General features: G+C 36.8%; 1 protein-coding gene across 3 annotated transcripts in view; it reads right to left on the bottom strand.

Annotated features, from left to right (window-relative positions):
* Nucleotides 1-25,175, bottom strand: part of LOC125275556 (protein diaphanous homolog 1) — a 109,255-nt gene that overhangs the window by 10,662 nt on the left and 73,418 nt on the right. For all 3 annotated transcript variants that reach the window (XM_048202596.1, XM_048202594.1, XM_048202595.1), the window contains 8 exons: nucleotides 8,635-8,733; nucleotides 8,434-8,528; nucleotides 7,109-7,210; nucleotides 6,789-7,028; nucleotides 4,021-4,150; nucleotides 3,330-3,454; nucleotides 2,858-3,022; nucleotides 2,256-2,397 (listed from right to left, as the gene is read on the bottom strand). In XM_048202596.1, the coding sequence (XP_048058553.1) occupies nucleotides 2,256-2,397; nucleotides 2,858-3,022; nucleotides 3,330-3,454; nucleotides 4,021-4,150; nucleotides 6,789-7,028; nucleotides 7,109-7,210; nucleotides 8,434-8,528; nucleotides 8,635-8,733 (1,098 nt within the window). The remainder of the gene's footprint in view (nucleotides 1-2,255; nucleotides 2,398-2,857; nucleotides 3,023-3,329; nucleotides 3,455-4,020; nucleotides 4,151-6,788; nucleotides 7,029-7,108; nucleotides 7,211-8,433; nucleotides 8,529-8,634; nucleotides 8,734-25,175) is intronic.

The raw sequence follows: 25,175 nt of genomic DNA, 5'->3' as shown, positions 1-25,175 counted from the left end.
AGTGTGATGAAAAAATGGTGACCAATTACAGCATTAATAAACATACACAAAAATCTTGTCAACTACCCAGTAACTGTGGTATTTTGGTAGAAACTTTAGCATGGTCAGTTTTTGTAAGGGGCTCACATATCAACCCTGTTTGTTAGTGAATACCCTCGTGACTCATTCTAGATGAATCTGTATGAATATTTTCACCTTTCAGCTGCATTAGACCATCATCAGCCATTAAACTCACTCTTATGTGATGACACATGAGCATCATCACAGTACTGACCAATCACACGGAGACATCTGTCTGACATCTGTCTGCACACACAGAGAATCTATCACACAACACTGACACCTACTGACCATCCACAGGAGCTGCTGCTGTAACTAATGTGGGAAACACTTTTTATTTGTCTAATTCTAAACTAAAGATAACATGAGTGTGTTTGAGAATGTGGGAACGTCAAGGCCAAACATTTCAAATATTCAACCCTGAGAGTTCAATGAACCTTCTGTGTGTAAGTGTGAGTGAGTGTGTGTGTGTGTGTGTGTGTGTGTGTGTGTGTGTGTGTGTGTGTGTGTGTGTGTGTGTGTGCGCGCGCGCGCGCGCGCGTGTGTGTGTACATGCACATTTTTGTGACATATTAGGACACAAATTTGTATAATGACATGGGTATGACATGGGTATTACAATGAGAGGGTGACTTATGAGGACATTACCCCATGTCCCCATTTCATACAGAATGAGTTTTTTTGAGAAAGTAAAAATGTGCAGTTTCCTGTGATGGGTAGGTTTAGGTGTAGGGTTGGTGTAGGAGTGTGTGTGAGAGTGTGTGTGTGTGTTATATGCATGTTCTTCAACTGACATTTAAATCTTCCACCTGTATGCAAATCAAACCTCATAAATTACCAGCTATGGCTCCTACAAGTATTTGGTCACTTAATTCAGACTTTAATCAGTTTGAATTTGAATATATAATAAATAACACTTGCTTTTATTGTCTAATTAAATCATTTTTAAGTATGTGCCACTGCATGTATAACATATATAACATGTTGATCATAGTTCATTTGATTGATTTGTTAGCCACAAAAGTGACTAAACAGGTTTCCTCATCTACATGCTCTCTGTACAATCAGTGCTGTTTACTTAAAACTAAAACTATTAAACATTTTCATTAATTGCAATAAAGCTGAAATAAAAATATATACATAAATACTAGATTAAAAACTTGAATGTATGTCAGTTGCCAAGGCAACATTTCTCATTTTCATTTTAGTTTAAGTACTAAAGTTGCTAAAACAAAACTGAAACAAAATAAATTAAAGATTAAAATATTTAACAAAAAACTAATAAATATAATTAACAAAAATTATATTTATTAATACATTATAAATTATATATTTTATAAAAATAGTTAATAACTAAAAAATAATGAATTTGGTAAACATGAACTGACAATAAACAATACTTCTACAGCACTTATTAATCTTAATTTTTAGTCAACATTTATAAAAACTAACAACATTTCAACATTTATAATATCAAAAGTTATTTGTTAAGATTAGTTAATGAACTAACAAGAACAATGAAAAATTAATTTTTATTAAACTAACAAAGTTTAATAAAAGGTGTAAATATATTCATCAAATTTAATTCATGTTAGCTAATAAATAATCTAATGTTAACAAATGAGACCCTATTACCATCCTTTTTTCTATCAACCTACTTTCAAACACACACACACACACACACACACACACACACACACACACACACACACACACACACACACACACACACACACACACAGGTCTGCAGAAATAATGAGAGTGGAAATTTGGAGCCCCAAAAGTTTCAAACTACAGCCAGACGAGAAAAGTAGGTCAGAGAGAGAGAAAGAGAGAGCGCTAGAGAGAGAGAGAGATCATTTGTTATGGTAGATGTACTATTCATGAAACCAGCTAAATGATTTCACATGATGCACATTAAATGTTGAGTGTGAATCAGTGTGTGACAGTAAAGACAATGTTCATGAAGAGGACATTTTAAGAGAGAGTCACATGATCTCAGATTTTCATACTGTTCTGAATCTCACAAGAACATGTCCAGGTCACATTTCACCCCAAAATCAAAAAGAAAGAAAGAAAAAATTAAGACAAATTGTATAAAACATGAAGTTGTGAGAAATATGACCCAGATATGTTGTTGTTTTTCCCCTACATACACACACACACACACACACGCACGCAATGTGAATCTTTACCATCATTGATGTTGAGTATCTGTCCAGCGTTCATTCTCTTCTGTTTCTCCTCTTTCTCTTTTTCCGCTTTCTCTCGTGCCAGTTTGGCTCGACGAATCTTCTCCTCCGCTTCTTTCCGTTTCTGGTTCTCTTTCACCGCTTGCTGTAAAAAGCATATGCATGCAGTGAGGTGAAGCTGTGAACTCAAGATCTCTGATTCAGATTCCATTGTTCAGCTAAGGAAAAATATAAAGTTATAAAGCATTATGATGAACAGATGAAATCACAGCACAGAAAAGATGATGAAGTGTGTGTGTTTTTGACATGGAGTCTCTGGTCCCTTTATGACAGAGAGAATATCAGTACGTCTAGACAAAAGTCTGTTTTAATATACTAAACAGACTGATGACTGAAACATCTGCTACACACACACACACACACAAAGCACAGGTCACAGTAAATATCTCAATTCCATGTTGCTACATAAGGTAAGTAAAATTCGAATTGTGAATTATAAACTCACAACTGAGAGAAAAAAACTTAGTTTTATTCTGTGGCAGAAACAAGCTTCCATATTTATCAAAGTTAAGTACTGGTCAATTTTTCATCAGTTGTGATCTCACCTGAAACATGTTCCTGAAGTTGTTGAGGTCACCGAATAACTCTTCTGGGCTCATCTTCTTAGGGTCGAACACAAAGTACTTGCCCAAATCCTCATACTGCTTCTCCATGTTCTCGTGCATCAGCTGAATCTTCTCAAACTGCTCATGAGCCGTCGATACAAAACTGTACAGAACTCCGTTAAGAAAACATCCCATTATGATTCACTGCACAACTTTTATATTTATAAATCATTATTAAACACATGAAACGAGTTGTTTTTCCCTCCAACCGAGAACAAGTACTAAAACAAACATAGTCCCAAACTTCACAGGACGCTTGCAGGACGGCACACTTCATCTAGAACCCAAACAGGATGTGATGTCACAATGGATCATTGACACTATTTTTTATAACATTATTGTTTGTGGAATTGACTGCGGAAGCCAAAGTGACACTTCCTGTCATGCAACAAGCTGGGGGAATAAAGGATATGGTCATTTTCTCCACGAATTTGTCCTTGTCGCTCTGCGGAGGGGGGAATGTCTCAATGTCTTTCTCCAGGCTTTTAATCTGCTTTCCCATCTGATCTATATTCTTCTGGAGCGTCTCTGCCGACACTGAGAGAGAGAGAGAAAAAAATTATTTAAAAACAAAACATAACTGTTCTAAAGTGATATTAGTATCACACTACTATTCAAAAGTTTGGGTAATAGTGTTTCATGTTTATGAAAGAAGTCTCTTCTGCTCACCAAGGCTGCATTTATTTGAACAAAAATATAGTAAAAACAGTAATATTGTGAAAAATTATTACAATCTAAAGAACTGTTTTCTATTTGCATATATTGTAAAATATTATTTATTCCTGTGAATTTTCAGCATCATTACTCCCCTCTTGAGTATCACATGATCCTTCAGAAATCATTCTAATATGCTGATTTGCAGCTCAAGAAACATTTCTGATTATTATTAATGTTTAAAGCTTCATTTTTGTGAAATAGAAAACTTTTGTAACAATATAAATGCATTTACCATCACCTTTCACCAATTAAATGCATCCTTGCTGAATAAAAGTATTAATTTCTTAAAAATAAAAATAAAAAAATACAGACCCCAAACCTTTGAATGGTAGTATATAGAATAAGGAAAGCATCATCAATGACGTCAAGATGCGACTGAGACTGACCTTTGCTGGCTTTCTCCACGTGGATGAGTTCCTCTGGGAAGGTCATGACCTCAGGGTATTGCTCCTGACATATTTCCGCCAGGAAGTGCAGTAGAGTCTGTTTCTGATCAGCTGATTTAGTGTCTCTCAACTAAACACACACATACACACATTTGTTTACTACTTACTTTGTGGGGACCAACACATCAGGCACTTTCAACAATTAAGGCACAAAATGTTGTCTCACTAGCAAACCCATGCTTGTGCATCCCATGTTTGTGCAATAAAAGTCATAAACATGGGATGCACAAATCCATCCCATGTTGGATGGATTTGTGCATTTGGATTTGGATGGACATATCTAACATAACTATTAGATAAGTCGGTAACAATTTACAAGAGGATTACATTCGTTAGTAAAAGAGGACCTATTATGCCCTTTTTCAAAGTCTTGTTTTTGTTTTTAGGCTGTACTAGAAAGGTTTTCATGCTTGAAAAAAACACATTATTTTCCCCATATTTCTCCACTGTTGCAGCTCCTCTCTTCCCCGTCTGTCAGTAACGCTCTGTTTAGTTCCTGTCTCTATAAAACCCCTCCTTCTGAAAAGCACAATGTGCTCTGATTGGTCTGTTAGAGCAGTGTGTCGTGATTGGTCAAGCTCTTCCAGCATGTTTGGGAAATGCCCCGCCCTTTACCATAACTGCCAGTTTCAACACACTACTAACTAACTCAACCAGGCCCCGCCCCTTTATTCTGCATATGCCTTAGGTGGGATTATTTAAATGAGGAATATTGTGACATGTTCGTTCCGGAAGAAAACCCAATGGAGGCGTTTCAGGGAGTTCAGAAACACTGACACTGATATAGAGAATAATGCTTCATAAAATTTAGGTTAAACCACTGGAATCACACGGATTACTGTAACGATATATTTACTATCTTTCTCGGGCTTGAAAGTGGTAGTTGCATAGACAGAAACAATTCGATGGACAGCAGCAGTCCTAGAGGCAAAGTTGCTCAGAATGAGGAGTTCTATCATGTGGTATGATTGTCGTGGGCGTGTGCGAAAAAACGCTTGATGCACAATCCTTTACGCACGAAGGCACCCCCCGGTGGCCGATTTCTTTTGAATTTCTCACAGACCTCTAGGGCTGTGAGTTAAACAGGCCGAGCAAGTTTCATTCAGATCAGCCTCCGTTAACCTTGTCTGATAGCTGCTCAAACTTCACTGGCCAATGGCGGACATGCTTTTTGAAATACGTCAATGTCCCCATAGTTGATCATGGCACCTTGGACAAAGACACTGCATGCCAATGTTCAAGTCAATCGGACTAATGGTGAAGTAGTTATAGCCATTTTCATTTTTTTTCCTGTTATAGCACCACCACTTGGCCAACCGCCACATCCTTTTTCATGCAACCATAGAATGACCTCTTACATAGGTGTGCTGAGTTTGGTGAAAATATCTCATTCCGTTCACGAGTTATAGCCATTTTAGTAAAAGTGGCTCCGCCCACTTAGTACATTTTGGCGGCCCTTAGGTACTGTGAATCAAAACTTTTTTCAGAATCAGATTTCGGAGAATCTTGCTGCACTGGTTTGGTTCCGATCGGGCCAAAAACCGAGGACTAGTTTGCATAAGTAGCTTTTTCAAAAAGTTTTTCATCTTGATCCAAGGATTCCAACGATATAAGACACTTGAGCCTACGCCTAACAATTTAGGAGTTATGAGCGATTTCATACTTTTGACCGCTGTAGCGCCCCCGTTAGGTCGATCGGGGCGCGCCTTGGTGACATTGTAGACAGTGTAAGTACTACCAGCCCTCAAAGTTTCAAGTCTCTACGACTTACGGTTTGGTCTGCCTGATCACTTTTAGGGAAGAATGCTGATCATTGGAAATTAAAAAAAAAATTACAATATGGTTTTAAAGGTCCCGTTTTTCGTGTTTTTTTGAAGCTTTGATTGTGTTTATAGTGTGCAATATAACATGTGTTCATGTTTCGCGTGTAAAAAAACACAGTATTTTTCACATAATTTACTTATCTGTATACCGCTGTTTCCACTGTCATAAAAACGGGCTGATGACTTACTTGTTCTATGAAGTCCCTCCGTCAGAAATACGTAACGAGTTCTGATTGTGCCAGCGGTTCCTGTGTTGTGATTCGACAGCTCTGAGCGCACCGTGCCCGGAAAGGTCACGCCTCTTACCATAACGTGGAGATGCACGCGCTCAGTGTTATTGTAAACATGTCTTTAATTTTACCCTATCAATTTGAGCCGGAATCAGACCCGGTGATTGGACTGCGGGATGAAAATAACAGCGTTTCGACGACATGGCGACAAACACACTCTACAAACGCAACTCTTGTGTATTCCTGTGGGCGGAGGTTAGTCAAAAAACTGTTTTAGTGACGTCATTAAAGAAGGAAGTAGAGGGATGTAGTCCAAACTGGCCGTTCTATGTAGGCGACTTCTGCTAAATAAAATATCTCGCTTGGCATTGAACTTTGAGCTTTAAAATTTTACAGATTTTATTTATACTCTAACAACAACATTACACACTAACTAAAGTTTGAAACATGGGATCACGAAGAACGGGACCTTTAACGCTATGCACTTGAATCCCTAATAAATACTGTAATGTTAACTATTGGGATCTTATTGTAAAGTGTTACTGATATGTTACTGTAGATAAGCTATATCTACGCAGAATGAAAAGTTGCTGGTATAAACCACAAACTGTAGTGTTGACAGCATTTGTCAAGCTGAGCAGATGTAGGAAATCACCTTGCACAGGTAACTGATGCTGAATCCGTAAGCTTTGGCGTTACGCGATCCTGCGTTCATGAAGTTTCCCAGCAGTAGCGTGATCTCCAGCAGTTTGGCGAAGCCCTCGCTCTTCCGAAGCTCCTCGCAGGCGGCCGTCACCGCAACTACGTCCGGCTTGACGTTATTCACCTGCTCCTCGAATTGGAGCTTGAAGAGGATGGCTGTCAGACGGGGCTTCAGACGCTTCACTGTACTGATCTAGAGACGGAGACACACACGCACTGTCTGTCTCTGTGTGATTGTGTTTGGGAGAAGTCAGTATTGTTTGTGTTTCTCACCACAACTCCGAACTGTTCAGACTCAGCCAGCTCCTCGTACTCGTCTTTCAGCTCTGTTAATGTGTCGAGTTGTTCCTGCTCCGGCAGCAGCTTCAGCAAACTCTGAAACACACAGTAGCTGTTTACCACTAGAAAACAACAGCAGTTTCACTGGTTTGGTCCATTTTGGTTTGCCTACATAAAACTTTACACACAAAGATTGGCAGTTTCATTGGAGACATGTTACGGAAGCTCTAAGAGGCTGTTTCTTTCTTTCTTGTTTTCTTGACGTAATTTTTTGTGTTCTTGACATGTTTTCTTGTGATCAAGACTTCTTTTTTTTGTGTACTCAAAACTTTATCATGAATGATTTGCTTTTCCAAGGCAAAGCAGAGTATTAAAAATCAACAACAAGAACAAAGTGGGACTTGATTAATATCATGAATTGATTAGATGAGTGACTCTGTATGAAGTTGGTTATAAAAAAATAAGAGGGACAGATGATGTCATCCAAAAAGTAATGTTGCTTCAGAATCAGTCATTACATTTTAATACAAGATTATGAAGACAAATGTTTTTATTTTGAAAGAACATGCACTGATGATTCTTTCACAATAAGACCAAAAAATCCTGCAGCATTTTAATGATTAAGGATCTCAGTATTGTAGACTTGAAGAACTTGTCTTAAATCACATCAAACCAATAATAAATGTTTATTCAAGCTAAATATTGGTCATATTTTCTGTTGTCCAATTTTTTGTGATCATGACTTCCTTTGTGACCCTGGAGCACAAAACCAGTCATAAGTCGCACGGGTATATTTGTAGCAATATCCAATCAAAATGATCTATTTTTCTTTTATGCCAAAAATCATTACAATATTAAGTAAAGATCATGTTCCATGAAGATATTTTGTAAATTTCCTACCGTAAATATATCAAATATTTATTTTTGTAAGTAATATGCATTGCTAAGGTCTTCATTTAGACAACTTTAAAGGCGATTTTCTCAATATTTAGATTTTTTTGCACCCTCAGATTCCAGATTTTCAAATAGTTGTATCTCAGCCAAATATTGTCCTATCATAACAAACCATACATCAATGGAAAGCTCATTTATTCAAAAAAATAGACCCTTATGACTGGTTTTGTGGTCCAGGGTCACATTTGTCTGTGTACTCATACACGAAGAAATAAAAAAAAAAGATTAATGATAATAAAAACTTTTCATTTCAGGTTGTTCTGAGCAACAGTGTTTTTTTAGTTCTGGCTATAGAGTTCTGAAGTCTCTTTCCAAATGAGCTGTTTTCCTGTTTGTTGATGTGATGTTCACACACTCTTTCATACCTGCACTATGTTTTCATTGAGAACTTTCTCATTGACCTCCAGGATGACATTCTTCATCTCTTCATAAGGCAGTCTGTTTGAACCCAAGAATATAGCTGCAACACAGAGAGAGACTTCTGAGCAAACAACTCTGAATGATGGTGTTAAACTAGTGAGATATTTCACATCTGAATGAACATTCACGCTCGGGCTGTTACTCACAGAGATTCTGGGATGTTTTGGAGTCGAGCACTTTCAGCTCCTTCACCTTCTTCTTTTGAGCATTCTTCTTCTCTTCAGATCCCTCTTGATCCTTCTTAACTAGAAATACAGAGAGAGAGAGAGAGAGAAGGTTAAGTACTTGTGTGTTTGAGATAGTGGCCTCGGACTCAGAAAGAACCTGAAAATGGTGTTTCTTAAAGGCCGGACTCATCTCTCTCCCACATACACACACACTTTCACTGTCAGGGTTACTGTGCTCATAAATGCTGAATGGGTTTTTGTGGAGTTGATATGACACGTCAATCACTGACATAAGTATCCAGTGGTTTTATGTACTATACTTCATCTAATACTTCTTTAAACAAGAATTTTCAAACTCTCATGATTTTTCATATGTGCAGTTATGAAGTCATGTTAATTAAGAGACTTTATTAAATATTTAAACTTTTAAAAATTCACCTGTCACACCACTGCAGTTATTTTAGTATATTTATATACTGTTATTGTATTTATTAATATTTTTAATTACATCTTTTTAAGTTTTTATTTTATTTTTAGTAATTATTAATTAATTAATTTATTTATTTATTTATTCAGTTTTAGTACTAAATGTAAACTTATTTCAGTTATTTGCCAAGGCAACATTTCTAATTTTAAGTTTAATATTTAATATTTTAAAATATATTTAATTTAATATTTATATTTCAGTTGCAGAAAATGAGTTAATAGTTTTCATTTCAATTTTATTTTAGTTTACTTTAGTAATTTAATATTTTTAGATTTTTTTTAAAATATATTTTTAACTTTTTTATTTAGATTTTTATTTATTTAAGTTCTAGTTTAAGTAATTTTAGTTTTAGTACTAAATAAAGTACTTCACTTAGAATTAGAAATGTTGACTTGGCACCTAAGTTTTTAATTTAATATTTATATTTCAGTTGCAGAAAATGAGTTAATAGTTTTCATTTCAAATTTACTTTAGTTTACTTTAGTAATTTAATATTTTTAGTTTTTTTAAAATATATTTTTATTTAACTTTTTTATTTAGATTTTTATTTATTTAAGTTCTAGTTTTAGTAATTTTAGTTTTAGTACTAAATAAAATACTTCACTTAGGTGCCAAGTCAACATTTCTAATTGTAAGTTTTTAATTTAATATTTATATTTCATTTTATTCCAGCTCTATTTAAAATAGTAGAAAATAAGCTAATACTTTTAGTTGACAACAACAACTCTGCACCACAAGTCTATTTTAGCTAAGTGCAAATAATAATAATAATAATAATATAAAATAAAATTAGATGTTGAATTAAAAAAAAGATCATTTGTCCTGTACTTCATAGTTGTAAAATTAAAAAAAAAAGAAAAAAAAAAAAAAAGAGACAACTTCAAAAATCCAAGGAAATATCTAATCCAGAAAAGAAAGAGAACTCTGTGTACACACACACACACACACACACACACACACACACACACACACACACACACACACACACACACCTCATCAGTGCGTCGGCATCTCTGTTCTAAAGACAGACTGTGAGGGGAGGTCAGAGGTCAGAACTCAGAGGTTGAGAGTCAAACGGCCAACAGCTTCAATGAAACGTGAAGACTGAAGTTCACACTCCTGACGAGTCTCCAGAGAAAGACCACGGACACACACAGAGTCAGATGACCGTCAGCTTGTGTGTGTGATAATCTCTTTCATTCATAGCGCATGAAACACAATCAAGACCAGATAAACATCTTCATCTCTATCTGCAATCTGCCCTGCTATTCTCTTCTGTCCATGTCTGTCCTTTATTCTTACTCTAAATACTTTCTCTTCTGTCCTCCATTTTCAGTCTACTTTCAAACTTTTTATTTTCTCTTTGTACCTCATTTCCGAGCAGTACATTTGTCTTTGGCATCCGTGTGTGTGTATTGAGTTACAGCAGCATATGGAAACGCTCAAGACAGTGAAACAGCTCTGGATTACATTACACACACACACACACACACACACACACACACACACATATATAGGTTTTCCATGTTTTTTTGGGAACATTCCATAGATATCGTGATTTATATACTGTACAAACTGTATATACTATTCCCGAACCCTAAACCTGGCCATCTCAGAAAACTTTCTGCTGTTACATTTTCAAAATACATCACTTAATATGATTTATAAGCTGTTTTTCTCATGGGGACCACTAAATGTACCCACAAGGACAAGGATTTTGGATATTACCATCTTTGTGGGGACATTTTATGCTCATAACATGGGGTTTACCAGGACCACACACACACACACACTTTCATTCTCATTTTTACACATTAGTTCATAAGAATTGCAGCTCAGACATATTAAAAAAAAAACACATACAAGCTTTATAAAATGTAATATTTAACAATTTTTATGCATTTTGTATGATTATTTTATAAATCCTTTTTATGTACTACTATACAGCACCAAATACCATTGTGCTGAAATCTGCTAAACATTTGAATCTGGGACTAACTTTTACGGAAAAAATAAATAGAAAGAAAGAGAAGACTAGATAGAGAGATCATTTCAGTAATGTGCCTACAGCATGATCTGAAATGTCTGTCAGTGGGTCAGTGTGTGTGTGTGTGTGATTGATTATGCGCTCAGCCATTGAACACAGTCATATCCCCTGCAATTCACTGCCTGTGATTCATAAAATGGGATCTGTATTCAAAATGGCTGCTGCTCTCTCTCTATCACACACACACACACAATCCCAGAGATTCCAAAACTCATTTATGAGCCAATGGCGCCTCTGCAGGTCACAATGAAAACTGCACCATGACAGCTGCACATCTGTGTTACATTAACATTACATTTACAAGAGTGTGTGTGTGTGTGTGTGTGTGTGTGTGTGTGCTTGCACAATCAGGACTACGAAACACAGGCACTTTAATGTTATTGTTTCTGGATTGTGTTGTAAACGTCCTGCTGTCTTTTGTATTGCCTGAGGTCTATTCATCCACTGGGCCTTTTATCTTCCTCTCATGGCATCCAGCCTCAGTACACAGCTGCTTCATACAAAAGAGCTCACACACACCTCGAAATGAGGACATCACGGACCTATCACATATATATACCTCCAAAAGATAAAGGGAGGTTTGGTCACATTTAGCTCTATTCTGGGGACAATAACTATAAATACCCCAAACCACACACACACACACACACACACACACACACACACACACACACACACACACACACAGCAGAAAGTTTGTGGTTATTTCTGTAAGTGTCCAGCTGTGTAAAGCTGTCACTTCTGTCCGTCTCTTTGTCTGTCTTACATTAAAATCACTGTGTTTCTGTGTTTATTAGTTGAGCAAGAGCCACAGACATCATGTCTGCTGTTTCTGGAACTCCAGATCTCAGTTTATACACACACACACACTCTTCTTTTCCCATACAAGGCAAGAGTTTATGCGAGCGGAGGTCACAGTGAGAGACACAGACAGACTCGTCCAGCATGTTAAAGTGTAGCAAGTGAACTCCACCTCATCAGCAAACTGAACACAAGCTCAATACAATCCAATCACACAAAGAGAAACTTTGTTCTTTCATCTCTCTCTCTCTCTTTCATTAGAGATTATTTTTAGTCTAAAGTGTATTGCTGACAGCCTTCTTTGTTCTGTATAAGTTTTATGGTGGAGCACCAGCGCCTCTAGCGGCAGTACTGACACACTGCAGCCTGAACTTACACTAAACTTGTTGCAAAACACCAAACTTTTCAAAAGAGTTTTTGTTTTTGAAATCTGGAGAAAAGTTTATGCTAAAACTCGCAATTTATAATAGTCTAGTGTGAAGACACACTGCAGTCCTAATGTCAACTGAATGTGACTTATGGAGGAATTAATTAGAGTAATTTCTTATATTTTACTGATGCTTTTGTTATAAATAAAATCTCTCCTTTGTGGATTTACTTTCCTGCAGCAATTTGTGAGGAAATCTGTTACTTTAAAAAATTTAACTTTGTTCTATTCCAATATTCCGAGAATCAGTTAAGACAAATTTCAAACAAACTACACATTTTTCAACAGACCCAAGCACTTTTATAATGTCTTAAAAGGAAAGAATGTTTCTCCTCCTGAGAGAAATGGAATGTACTCGTCAGCAAACACACACACACACACACACACACTCCATACTTCAGTAATCTAATAGAAAACAAACTCACTCAGTAAAACTGCTGCCTGCAGGAATGCAGCTCTCTGAGAGTTTGACACAAAGAAAGAAAGAATGAAATGAAAGAGGGACAGATGCTGGAGAGAGACAGAAACAGAGCAGGTGGTCGTTGTTTGGGGCTTTAAATGTAAAACACAGCAGCAGCTGACGAGACGCCATCCCTTTAAACTTTAAATGCCACTGATTTTGTGTGTGTGTGTGTGTGTGTGTGTGTGTGTGTGTTTCAGGGAGTTTCCAGGGCTCCGGTTGCCGAGGGTAACCTCTGAGCTGAAAGGGGCCCTTCATCCTGTTTTTGTGTGGAGAGGAAGGAATGAGAGCGGAGAGAATGGCGAGGGGGGCGAGCGGAGGGGTGACTCAGTGCCAGATGGCAGGGTGTGGTGTGACGGGGGCGGGGAGACTGACAGGAAATAGGAGGGTCAAATTCAGGGGGACGGGCTGTGGGTGGGGTTTAGAGTGTGCTCACTTGCGCACCCCTGGTGCATGAATGGTGCAACTGCAGTGTGAAAATATTAAGATGGGATATTTAGTAGATAATGCATAAAATATCAGCAAAAAAAATGCAAATATCATGAAAAAAGGATTGTAAGAAAATCCAAGGACTTGATTAAGTCCAAAACATTCAGAATACAGAATGTTATAAAGCTTATTTCTTGAGAAAATCAGATTCATATTTTTAAATGAAATGTAAATTATAATGAATGAAGAAAATTTAATAAACGTATAAATGTCATTGTCTTACCAGCTTATAAAACACAAAATAAAAAGTAGGCAACATTTACAAAAATATGAAGTATACATATATACATGTGTATATATATATACAACTCTTGTAGAGTTACAGAAAAAAAACAATATTTTTTTTTCTTTCCCTAAGGATAGTATTAAAATAAGTATTAAGCTTAAAAAATCTTTAAGTTTTTAAGTTTTAAATTTCATTTATCTTTTCTTTTTTAAATCAACAGCATCAATATCAGGTTAAAATGATATCAATGTAAGACCGAAACATATTATATGTGTATTTTATTGTGTATATTTGGCTTTATAAATCTATTTGTGAGGTCTTACTGCCATCTACTGGAGCAACTGTGAACTGCAGCATTTCAGTTCTAAACATTTAGACTGATTTATTACAGAAAATTAAAAAATGACAAGAGTATACTGGTGGAAAGTCTTCTAGCATGAGATTTCAGATTTACCTCACACACACACAGACTCATTTATTTCAATTAAAGTGTGTAATTACATTCAACAGTCTGTCAAAGGACAGAAAATAAGTGTGATAAAGTTGTGTTTTGGCATATAAATTTTAATGTGTTTTCTTGACTGACATTGGCACTAAGTGACCTCGGGAGAGAAAGCGTGTGTGCGTCCTCTGCTCCTCCGGCCATGAAGGTCTGCAGCAGTGACGCACAAACACAGTACGACTTGAATTACTGATCAGACACACACACACACACACTGTGGCTGAACACAATCATATTTTAACTCAGGAATGTGGGAATAGATTAAGGAGGAACACACTACACACACACACACACACACACAGAATAATGATTTTAAATCAATGCTCCATTCGCTCACACAGACCCACGTCAAGATTTACTACAGCAATTACACCAACCTAATTACACACACACGCACACACACACACGCACGCACACGCACACACACGGGTGTAATAAGTCTATGACTCAGTCAATCTGTCCCTCCTTCACAGCTCAGAGCTCCAGGGAGCCTGCAGGACGGACACACACACACGCACACACACACACACACACACACACAGTGGATGTTGTGAAGTTAATAAGATGCTGAGGTGACTGTGCGCAAAAATATGAAGGTCACACACACAGGAGGAACAAAACACATCGATCCACATCTGTGCAAACACACAAAACAGCACACATTCCAATAAACAATTAAGCACACACTCAAGGACATCAATAACACAGGTCCATCTAACAGAGTTTAGTTTAGCAGAAACATGATACATAAGTGTGTGTTGATAGATCAGTGTCTATTTCCAACATGTAATTACACACACACACACACCGACGGCTCTTAAACAACAGCTGCTACAACTTACACTCCATCCACGACACCTTGTGTGTGTGTGAAATGAACAAACCAGAGTGATGTTTGATAAACACCTTAAAACACTGCCCTCTAGTGACAGATGACGAAAAGCTTTACAGCTCAAGTAAAACATTTCAGAGTTTTTAATGTTTTTGAAGGTTTTTCTGCTCATATATATGTATATATATATATATATATATATGAGGGATGAGAGAATTTTTTGTCTGTGTGTGCTAATCATCATTATGTCACAAATGTGGCTGACAGCCTTTAACTTGTATTTACATCAGAACATTCCTGCCATAACACACATCACTGTTTGAACAGCAGATGAATCTGGTAGACTCGCACACATCGGCACAAACACACCACAAGAACAAACCCAGAGTTTGTAAAGATGCTCCATCTCTCATTCTTGCTGCGGGCGAGACTTCAGGCGTGCGACCCGAGCTGCAAAACCAGACAGAGATGCCAAGACACACGCACGCACGCGCGCACACACACACACACACACACACACCAAGACCCACACCAGAGACCAGCTCACGGTCTGGCCTATAGACAGTGCTTCCATCTCACTCACTCACACACACACACACACACACACACACACACACACACACACACACACACACACACACACACACACACACACACACACACACACCAAATGTCACTTCAAGGGGACTGTAAGTGTGTATGCTGACCAGGACTCAAGATTTTCAGTCTGTAATAATCAAAAACGGGTCTTAAAGGGACAGTTCACCTCAAAATAAGCATTCAGTCATTTACTCATGTCGTTCTAAACCTGTATGGGTTTTATAATTCAGCGTAACAAAAATCCGGCATTAAGCTGAACGTTCACACTGCTCTTTTCCATATAAGAAATGCAAATACAAAATAATGACAATCCTTATTTTTTGGTGAACTGTCTCTTTAAATAATCACATCACTGTGTGTGTGTGTGTGTGTGTGTGTGTGTGTGTGTGTGTGTGTGTGTGTGTGTGTGTGTGTGTGTGTGTGTGTGTGCGCGTGTGCGTGTATGTTGTTTATAAGCCTCTCGTAAAGTCCCACACAGTCTCTTTTGATGTTCTTTCTCAAGACACACACACACACACACACACAGTCGGCGTGCCGTCAGCGCTCTCCTGAGGGTCTGTAACTGTGATGCTTTGGTTTGTTTGACCTCTTTCTGTGCTGGAGTTCACAGTGGACCGTCCAATTAAACACACCAGCGCCGCAGACACTCACATAACCTTCAGAAGCACATTATCTCTTATTCTGTCTTTCTCTGTCCATCCTCGAGGGGTCTGGCCTCCTTCACTGGCCATAAAGGATAAGAACATCACTATTCTAAGAGAAAGAAAGAACAAGCAGTTCTACTCGCTCTTGAGCTAAACTGACCGTCACACACATCAGCTGTATCATATGATGGATTAAAAGGGATAGTTCAGCCAAAAATATAAATTTTGTTATCATTTATTCACTCTCATGTCGTTTTAGTCCATTTGACTTCTGAGGAAACAAATTATTATATATTTTTTTTAAACAATATCCAGGTGATTTTTTTTTTTTTTTTTTTTTTTTTTTTTAAAGAAAATACACGTATTGTGCAGGCAAGATATTCTATGAAAAAATATTTTTATACTGTACTTTACTGTTCAAAAGACCGGCATTGGTATGAACTTTTTATAAGAAGTCTCTTCTGCTCACCGAGGCTGCATTTATTTGATTTATATAAATACTGAAATTTTTGAAATATTATTACAATTTAAAACCGCTGTTTTCTATGCGAATATATTAGAAAATGTAATTTATTCCTGTGATCAAAGCTGAATTTTCAGCATCATTACTCTACTTACTTACATTACTTAGTCTTCAGTGTCACATGATCCTTCAGAAATCATTCTAATATGCTGACTTGCTGCTCAAGAAACATTTCTGATTATCATCAATATTTTTTAGAAACTGATAGCAAATGACTAACTACAATGATCCAATTCCAATAAAAAGGTGCGTTTCTGCAGCTGAAACAGCAGAGCAGGATGCTAGCAATGCCTTGACACATTCAATGCAAAGTCACTTTGAATAAAAGTGTCAGCCAAACACATAAATGTAACTGAAATAAGCAGAAACAGGAACTAGTCTGTATCTGTGTCTGTGTGTGTGTGTGTGTGTGTGTGTGTGTGTGTGTGTGTGTGTGTGTGTGTGTGTGTGTGTGTGTGTGTGTGTGTGTGTGTGTGTGTGTGTGTGTGATAGCTGTAGGTTTAATTTCAGTCCCTGTCAACTCATCTGAGCAGAAAACCTGCCATGATTTCTGACCAGGCCAAGCCAGGGGTGTGTGGAAAACATCATGCATGCACACACGTTCATACAAACACACACGCCTCTAGAAGCACTCGAAGGGCAGTAATTACACGAACATGTTATTGACGCATAACCAAACACACATTCACACATCTGAGCATCTGTCAGTCAAACAACTCCTAAACATCAGCAGAAATTCTCGCTGGGGTCCCGTGTGTGTGTAAGCTGGTTTAGGACTGGTTAATCTGCTCAGTATAGCTCAGGTTAAAAGACAGACAGATGTTGTATTACTAAAGATCTACAGGGAAATCAAAGATTGAGGTAAAACAACAGCTGCTCACACACACACACACACACCAAATGCGAGATCCTCTTTCCAAGGATTAGCAACTTATACACTCTAAAAACACAGACACACACATACTTTACACACACTGCATGTTGCCAAAATGTATGATTATGTATATCAATAATTAAAGGGTTAGTTCACCCAAAAATGAAAATTCTGTCATTTATTACTTACCCTCATGTCGTTTCACACCTTTAAGACCTTCGTTCATCTTCGGAATATAAATTAAGACATCAGAGCATTGTGAATCAGTGTATTAAATCTTGATTCGGATCGCGGGTCAAACCGCCAAACTGCTGAAATCACGTGACTTTGGCGCTCCGAACTGCAGATTCGACACACTGATTCACAATGCTCCGATGCTTCCTGAAGCAGTGTTTTGAAATCGGTCATCACTAATAAGTCGTTATTTTGGTTTTTTGCCACACCAAAAATATTCTCGTCGCTTTATAATATTAATATTGAGCCACTGTACTCAAATGAACTGATTTAAATATGTTTTTAGTACCTTTATGGATCTTGACAGAGGAAGTGACATTGCTCCCTATGGAGGCCTCACGGAGCCATCGGATTTCAACTAAAATATCTTTATTTGTGTTCCGAGATTAACGAAGGTCTTACGGGTGTGAAACGGCATGAGGGTGAGTAATAAATAACAGAATTTTCATTTTTGGGTCAACTAACCCTTTAATACTTATATAATCCTTAAATATATACATTTAAACAACAGTTCTTTCTGGTTCTTGAAACTGATTGGCTGACAGCCGTGCAATATTCCCCCAGCATCAGCACCACTTGTATCACTCCACTTGCGGTGACTGTCATGGCGGTCGAGCAAATCCACCATATTATTTATATATATATATATATATATATATATATATATATATATATATATATATATATATATATTTTTTTTTTTTTTTAATTTACAAATACTACTGTTGTTGTGTCATGAAATGTATTTTTAAGAGTTTTTAGGGGAAAATGTAATTATTTAGACCTCAAATATGTGACTCCCATAACATAAAACAGTTATTTTACAATTTGTTTAGATGCTTTCGCAGATGTGAGTTTTGTTTAGTTTAACTAAGTACTAAATAAACGAAAAACTAATAAAAACTATATAGACATTTTTATTTACTTAAAAAAAAAACGAATAAAAGACAAACTTTAAACTAAAAACTTTTAAAAAGTAAAAACAGAAAATATAGAATCCAATTCAAATTATTAACAAAAACTATAATAGTGCATCAATGAAAGGATAAACACATTTCTATTACAGCTCCAATGAAGAATTTATGATTATAGTGACATTGAAACTTCACAAATGTACAGCAGAATCAATGGACAGCTGTGTAGTACATTTAGAACCCTGATGTTATATTATCTCAAGTTATCCTAACCAGACTGATAACAACAATTTAATTAATAAAATAAAAAAACAAAAACAAATGCTGTCTGATACCATAATGGTTTGTTGTATCTTTAACTACTCTTATCTTTAAAGCGAAAACCACAGTCTAGACACAAACACGAATGAGATATGTGTGTGTGTTTTCTCTAGTGAGTGAGGTCTGACCCTGATATCAGTACACACCGACTCTGATACTGTGCTGAAGGTGTGTGAACTACAGCTGTGTACCTCATGTTGTCCACCTGTGAACTGTGTGTGTTGTGAGTCGTCACACACGAGTGAAGCAGAACTTTCTCTCTCATACACACACACACACACACACACACACACTTCAGAGCGTCTGTCAGCTTCACTCACCCGCTGAAATGAAAATCAGTGAGAACTGACAGCTTTATAAAACTTTAAACCTGCAGCTAACCACTCTAAACACACACACACACGGAATCAGTCATACGTGAGAAGTCAGAGATGGAAAGAGTTGAGGCAGAAACACATAAAACCAGACAGAAACCAGTCACACACACACACACACACACACACACTGGAGAGAAGAGCTCTGAAAGTAATGACTCTCTCTGTGCCACTTGTTTTCACACTTGGCCTGTCGTGTCACTTGATTCAGGGGTCTGAGAAAAAGAAAAAAAAGTGACTTATAAGTGAATGCTTCAAAAGAACTTGGACGCCTTCAAACAATTGCAGGGAGGATCACTTTAGGATTCCGTAGGTTTATGTTCTTTATCCGTTACGGGATACACTGACACTTGTAATGAAGATGACCGAACGAGGGGCTTATTAAAAATCTGATGTGAAAATTATGGCTTGAAAATTCTTGCCGTAAGAATTTAATTTACACAATTATGGCTTGTAAATTTATTAAAAGTGGCATTTGTCAGGGTACAAAAGATTTCAGATAAACACTGTTCTGTTGAACATTCTATTCAATTCTTTAAAAAAAAGTATCCAATACCGCTCCACATAACTGCATATTAAACGTTCTGATTAGCCGTGATTGATTCACGTTGTGCTGCATTTTCACTTTCAGTGATGATAATACTGTGTAAACAATTTTTTTTTTTTTTTTTGGTTATTAATTACATCTGGTGAATTCACTGGCACTGGAGTTCAGCTCTATTCAAGAGGAAAAAGTATCGCTTTCTCTTGCTCTCTCTTCGAGTTCTGGGTGAGAAAAGGACACTGAGTAAGAGTGTATGGGGGAGGCACTGTCTCTTAATTAAGAGTCACTCCATATCGTGCTCTAACGAGGTCACTCTAATGAGGTCACAGGCAGGGGGAGGAGCTACAGTCTTTCCTCAAGAGGACACACACATACACAGAGAACAAATCCAACACATGTATTCACTAGTACACTGAAAATACATGATGAAAAACACAAACACATGCAGGAGAGAAAGAGAAGGTGCCTTTGGCTGGTAATTGGAAACATAAAAGCGTCTCTCTCTTTGTTTCTTTCTCGCGTCCTGTCTCTTTCTCTCTCTCGCTTCTTCTCCTCCCTCTCCACTCCATCTCTCTCTCTCTCTCTCTCTCTCTTTACCTCCTACAGTTTCTCCTCCGTTCACCGACACCTCCGTCTCTCTGATTATATTTTTGACAGCACAGTGACACACAAGACTGACTTGAAAAATGAAGGAAAAAGACCACACACACACACACACACACACACACACACACACACTGAACTGTATCTGTGTGCATGCGTGTTGTGATTTCAACACCATCAGTATGGACACCATCACACTGACATGTCTCTGTGTGTGTGTGTGTGTGTGTGTGTGTGTGTGTGTGTGTGTGTGTGTGTGTGTGTGTGTGTGTGTGTGTGTGTGTGTGTGTGTGTGTGTGTGTGTGTGTGTGTGTGTGTGTGTGTGTGTGTGTGTGGACGTGGGCCCAGTGTGCACAATTAAGGCTGAAATAGTGTCCTTGGGAACCAAAACCACAGCTGATATGATTCAACAGATGGAGAAAAAGAGCGATATAAAAGAAAAAGAGAGAGAGGGAAAAATAAAGAAATAAATGAACCACTGGACAAATCAATGAAACAAATAACCAAACAAAATGCATGAGCAAAATAAGAAAGAGTGAAAAAGCAAACAAACAAAAGAAAGAACTAATGAACAGAAAAAAGGAACAAACAGCACATTGTTTCTCTGAAAGATGAGCAGAAATAAACACTGTCATCACTGTTATTCGGTTTTAATTTATGTTTTAAGCCATCAGTTATCATTTATATTCTTGATTATTTAATTAAACTGGGTTATTTTATTTTCAAGGTCTTTGTTTACATTTTACTAAGTTGTAAGTTTAAAATTTTCTATCAAGATTTGAGAGGGAGAGAAGGAAGGAGGGAGGGAAGGAAGGAGGGAAGGAAGGAAGGAAGGAAGGAAGGAAGGAAGGAAGGAAGGAAGGAAGGAAGGAAGGAAGGAAGGAAGGAAGGAAGGAAGGAAGGAAGGAAGGAAGGAAGGAAGGAAGGAAGGAAGGAAGGAAGTTTTGAGAGAAAAGAAAGAAAGAAAGACGTGAGGAGTTTAATCAGTGATCTGAAGGGACTCAATAATGAGACGCCTGACAGGAAATGTCAACCGAGAGAAAGACAGAAAGACGGATAGAATTACAGAGCAGAGGGAGGGAGAGAGAGAAGGAGGGATAAACAAACACAGTGTGAAGGAGAATCCAAGGAACAAACGAGTGGCGATGAGACTGTTTATAGCAGCAACAAAAATATAGATGATTACAATCAATCCCAGCGTGCACTGCCCTTCACACACACACACCCACACACTCACACACGATTACTCTTGAGGTTTTCATAAGGATGTTACACTAATGATGGAGAAATGGCCATGGAAACTGAAACAAGACGGAAGAACAAATGAAAGACGGATGAGAGAGAGGGACTGATTGGAGGTCAAAGAATCTTTAGGTTGACAGATTGTCTGATAGGCAAGTGGATTATAAACGCACACACGCACGCACGCACACTTATTATTAAATAAGGATTATTAAAGGAGTATTAAAGATATATACAAACAAAAATATTAAATACTTGTAATATCCATATTTCTGTATGATAAACTCATGTCAACGTGTGTCGTGTCACATAAAACACAAACTGAGCAGCTTCTTTACATACTACACTGAGATTCTCCATCATGAACAGCATTTCACTGATGTGAAATATGAAGTGGTACTTGGTCCTCAAAATGATAATTTATGTTCGATTATTTAATTAAATTTAGATACTCAATTTTTTCTTGATTACAGTTTTACAATCCAGGATGTCAAAATATCTCTTATCTCAAAATATTTCTGAATGCTTGGATTTAATTGAGATTATACATTTTAATTGAATTGGTTGAATATATATATATACATAATTTAATAATTTAATTAAATGTAAGTACTTGATTTTAAATACTTGAATTGATTTATTTTATTAAAAATAAATAAAATATTTTCAAAATTTGCAATTATATTTTTTCAAATTTATGCATTACCCGAATTAAAAATTTTTTTTAAAAAAAATTACAATGTTCAATTACATTTAAGTACTTGAATTTAAATACTAAATGCTGAATAACTTTAAATGCTAATATTATTTATTTAGTTTTTTAAATTGCATTTGAATTTTCAATTAAATTTAAATTTGATTTTCAAAACTCATGAATTACCATTCATTTTCTGGATAAATATCATTACTATAATTAATAGTGGCAGTCCGATTCAAACATCTCAAGAACATTAACCCAGAGCTGTGAGCTCGGTCAGTCGGCTCTGAATTCTCTATGCGTTTGACAGCATCCGTTCAAACAACCTGTGACAATCATACATGATGGAGGTGCATCTGTAGCACATGCCATTTAGAAGAAATATTAGTTTGGAAAATCATTTCCAGAGTTTATTTTAGTGATTCTCCACACTCTCCAACACACAAAAACCAAACTCTCTCTCTCTCTCTTCCAAACGACCAGTAATTGTCGAAGAAAGTGTAATTTGTTCTTTTCTTCCCCTTTCCAACAGAACGCAGGTTCTCTGCTCTCCTCCCACCAGCAAACTGAGGACACGTGGATGATGAAGGTAGTGTGGGTGAAACTCTTCCTCACAGAACTATTAGTTCACCCATTCACTGATGTGAATCTCAGAGGAACAATGTCTGGAGGAGTGTGTGTGCGCCAAAAATAATCACACACTCACACTCAACCTCCTGCGGAGAGTCTGCAGTCGTTAGAGGACTAAAGGTCTGATCAACGGCTAATTACTGCCATCAGAGCGGACCCTACAATTAACACCCCCCTCACAGAGAGACGAGAGCGAGTCAGAGGTGATGATGTTCAGAGTGGAGCGCTGGTGTACCGCACCACATACGGGTCAATGACATCCTTCCAGTCTGAAACCATGATTTTAGAAGTAACTTTCTGCAAGATTTTATGTGGTAATCAATTGCATTGTGCAAACGAACAGATCTGGATGTAGGCACATAATTATGCCTCCAGAAAGATAACCAGGTTGAGTGGTTTACAGTCAAAGAATTCAAATCTGATATTTCTACAAATATCTCACTTTTTATCATTCACTATATAAAATCAACATGCACCAACTATCTTCCCAAACTTGTAATGTGAAGCGCCAGCTGTTGTCAACAAAAGAGAAGCTTTATTGGCTCCCTGTGATCGTCTGCCAAAATAAAAGCTTAATGATTTAACGTTTGAAAATGAATTAAATATTAGTTCTGATATTTCTACAACTATTTTTTCAATTTCACTTTTCAATTATCAGTGGCATACTTGCATATGAAATAATAGTCCAAAAATATTTATCTTTTTTTTCTTTAAATGGAACTCTTTATTATGGAAGCTTGTTTCCACCGTGGAATAAAAAAAAAAAAGAAAAGGTAATTGCTACTTTTTATCTCGGAATTCTGAATTCTTTTCTCAGAATTGAGAGATATAAACTTGCAATTGTGTGATCTAAAGTCATAATTGTGATTTATAAACTAACAATTGTGTTATATACGCAATTGCGAGTTTATATCATGCAATGCTGAGAAAAATATTTTATACTTTATTTTTTATTCAGTGGCGGAAACAAGCTTCCATAGTTTACTGATCCATTGTAAAAAAAAAATCTAAAAAACAAAGTTTGTTTGTATAAAAGCCTGATGTATACATATGGCTCATATAGTATGATATAGTGAGAATACAAAAACAAAACAAACAAAAAAAACATGCAATTTGGTGCAGTTGCTGATATATGCGGACAAAAAATTCTGATGATTGTAATTTAAATTAATGAGATCTTTATGACAGTTTATCAGACTACTTACATAAAATGCATATAAATATCAGTCATCACTCTAAATCTCCAATAATATGATTTAAGATGATATTTAAATTCTTATTTTTATGATCAAAGCTCTGTAGTTGTAAAACATATAATGCAATGCAATACAATGATTATTGAGAGATGAATAAATAAACCTTCTTCAAAAGCCTGAAAATCATATTTGATACTCACATTTGAACATGATTTTTCAAAAAAATGATTTATGGATAATCAAGTAAACCAAAGCTGCTTCAGTCCAGTAAGTGTTCATATTAAAATATTACTAACAACATAAACTTTATTCTTACATTTACTTTTGAAGAATCAGTAAAAAAAAAAAAAATTCACAGCAAAAGGACACTTGAACAAATCCCAATTCGATTCCCCCCACCCCCAAATCGTGCAGGCCTGAATACTAGTTTTTTTTCAAGAATAGTTTGTAGTATGCTTTTCTGAACAGAGAGAGATTCAGATGCTTGGCGACATTCAGCTGTCGGCTCTCTGTATCTCCGCCTGTATCTCAGGGAACGACTCTACTTCTACATTAGCGCGTGGCCAGAGAACATGTGTTCCTCAAACCGGCCTGTATTATTCATGGATTCTCTCTCTCTGGTCTGAGTCGTGCATGATGATGGTTTTAATGGAGCTTGTGCATTTACAGACGTTTACAGAGAGAGAAAAAAAAGATAGAAAGACGAGTGAATCTGATCCATTAGGACCTCATTAATATCATCCAGCACTAACGACAGTCATCAGTCACTCCAACCCAGACTGACAAATGTGTCCAGATCTGCTAAAGGAAATGCTACTGAGAGTCTCCATTTAGATGATAAACTTATGGAAAA

Source organism: Megalobrama amblycephala, linkage group LG9 (assembly GCF_018812025.1).
Source record: "Megalobrama amblycephala isolate DHTTF-2021 linkage group LG9, ASM1881202v1, whole genome shotgun sequence".
Taxonomy (NCBI): Eukaryota; Metazoa; Chordata; class Actinopteri; order Cypriniformes; family Xenocyprididae; genus Megalobrama; species Megalobrama amblycephala.
The sequence above is the reverse complement of the archived record's forward strand: the minus strand, read 5'-3'. Positions and strand labels throughout refer to the sequence as shown.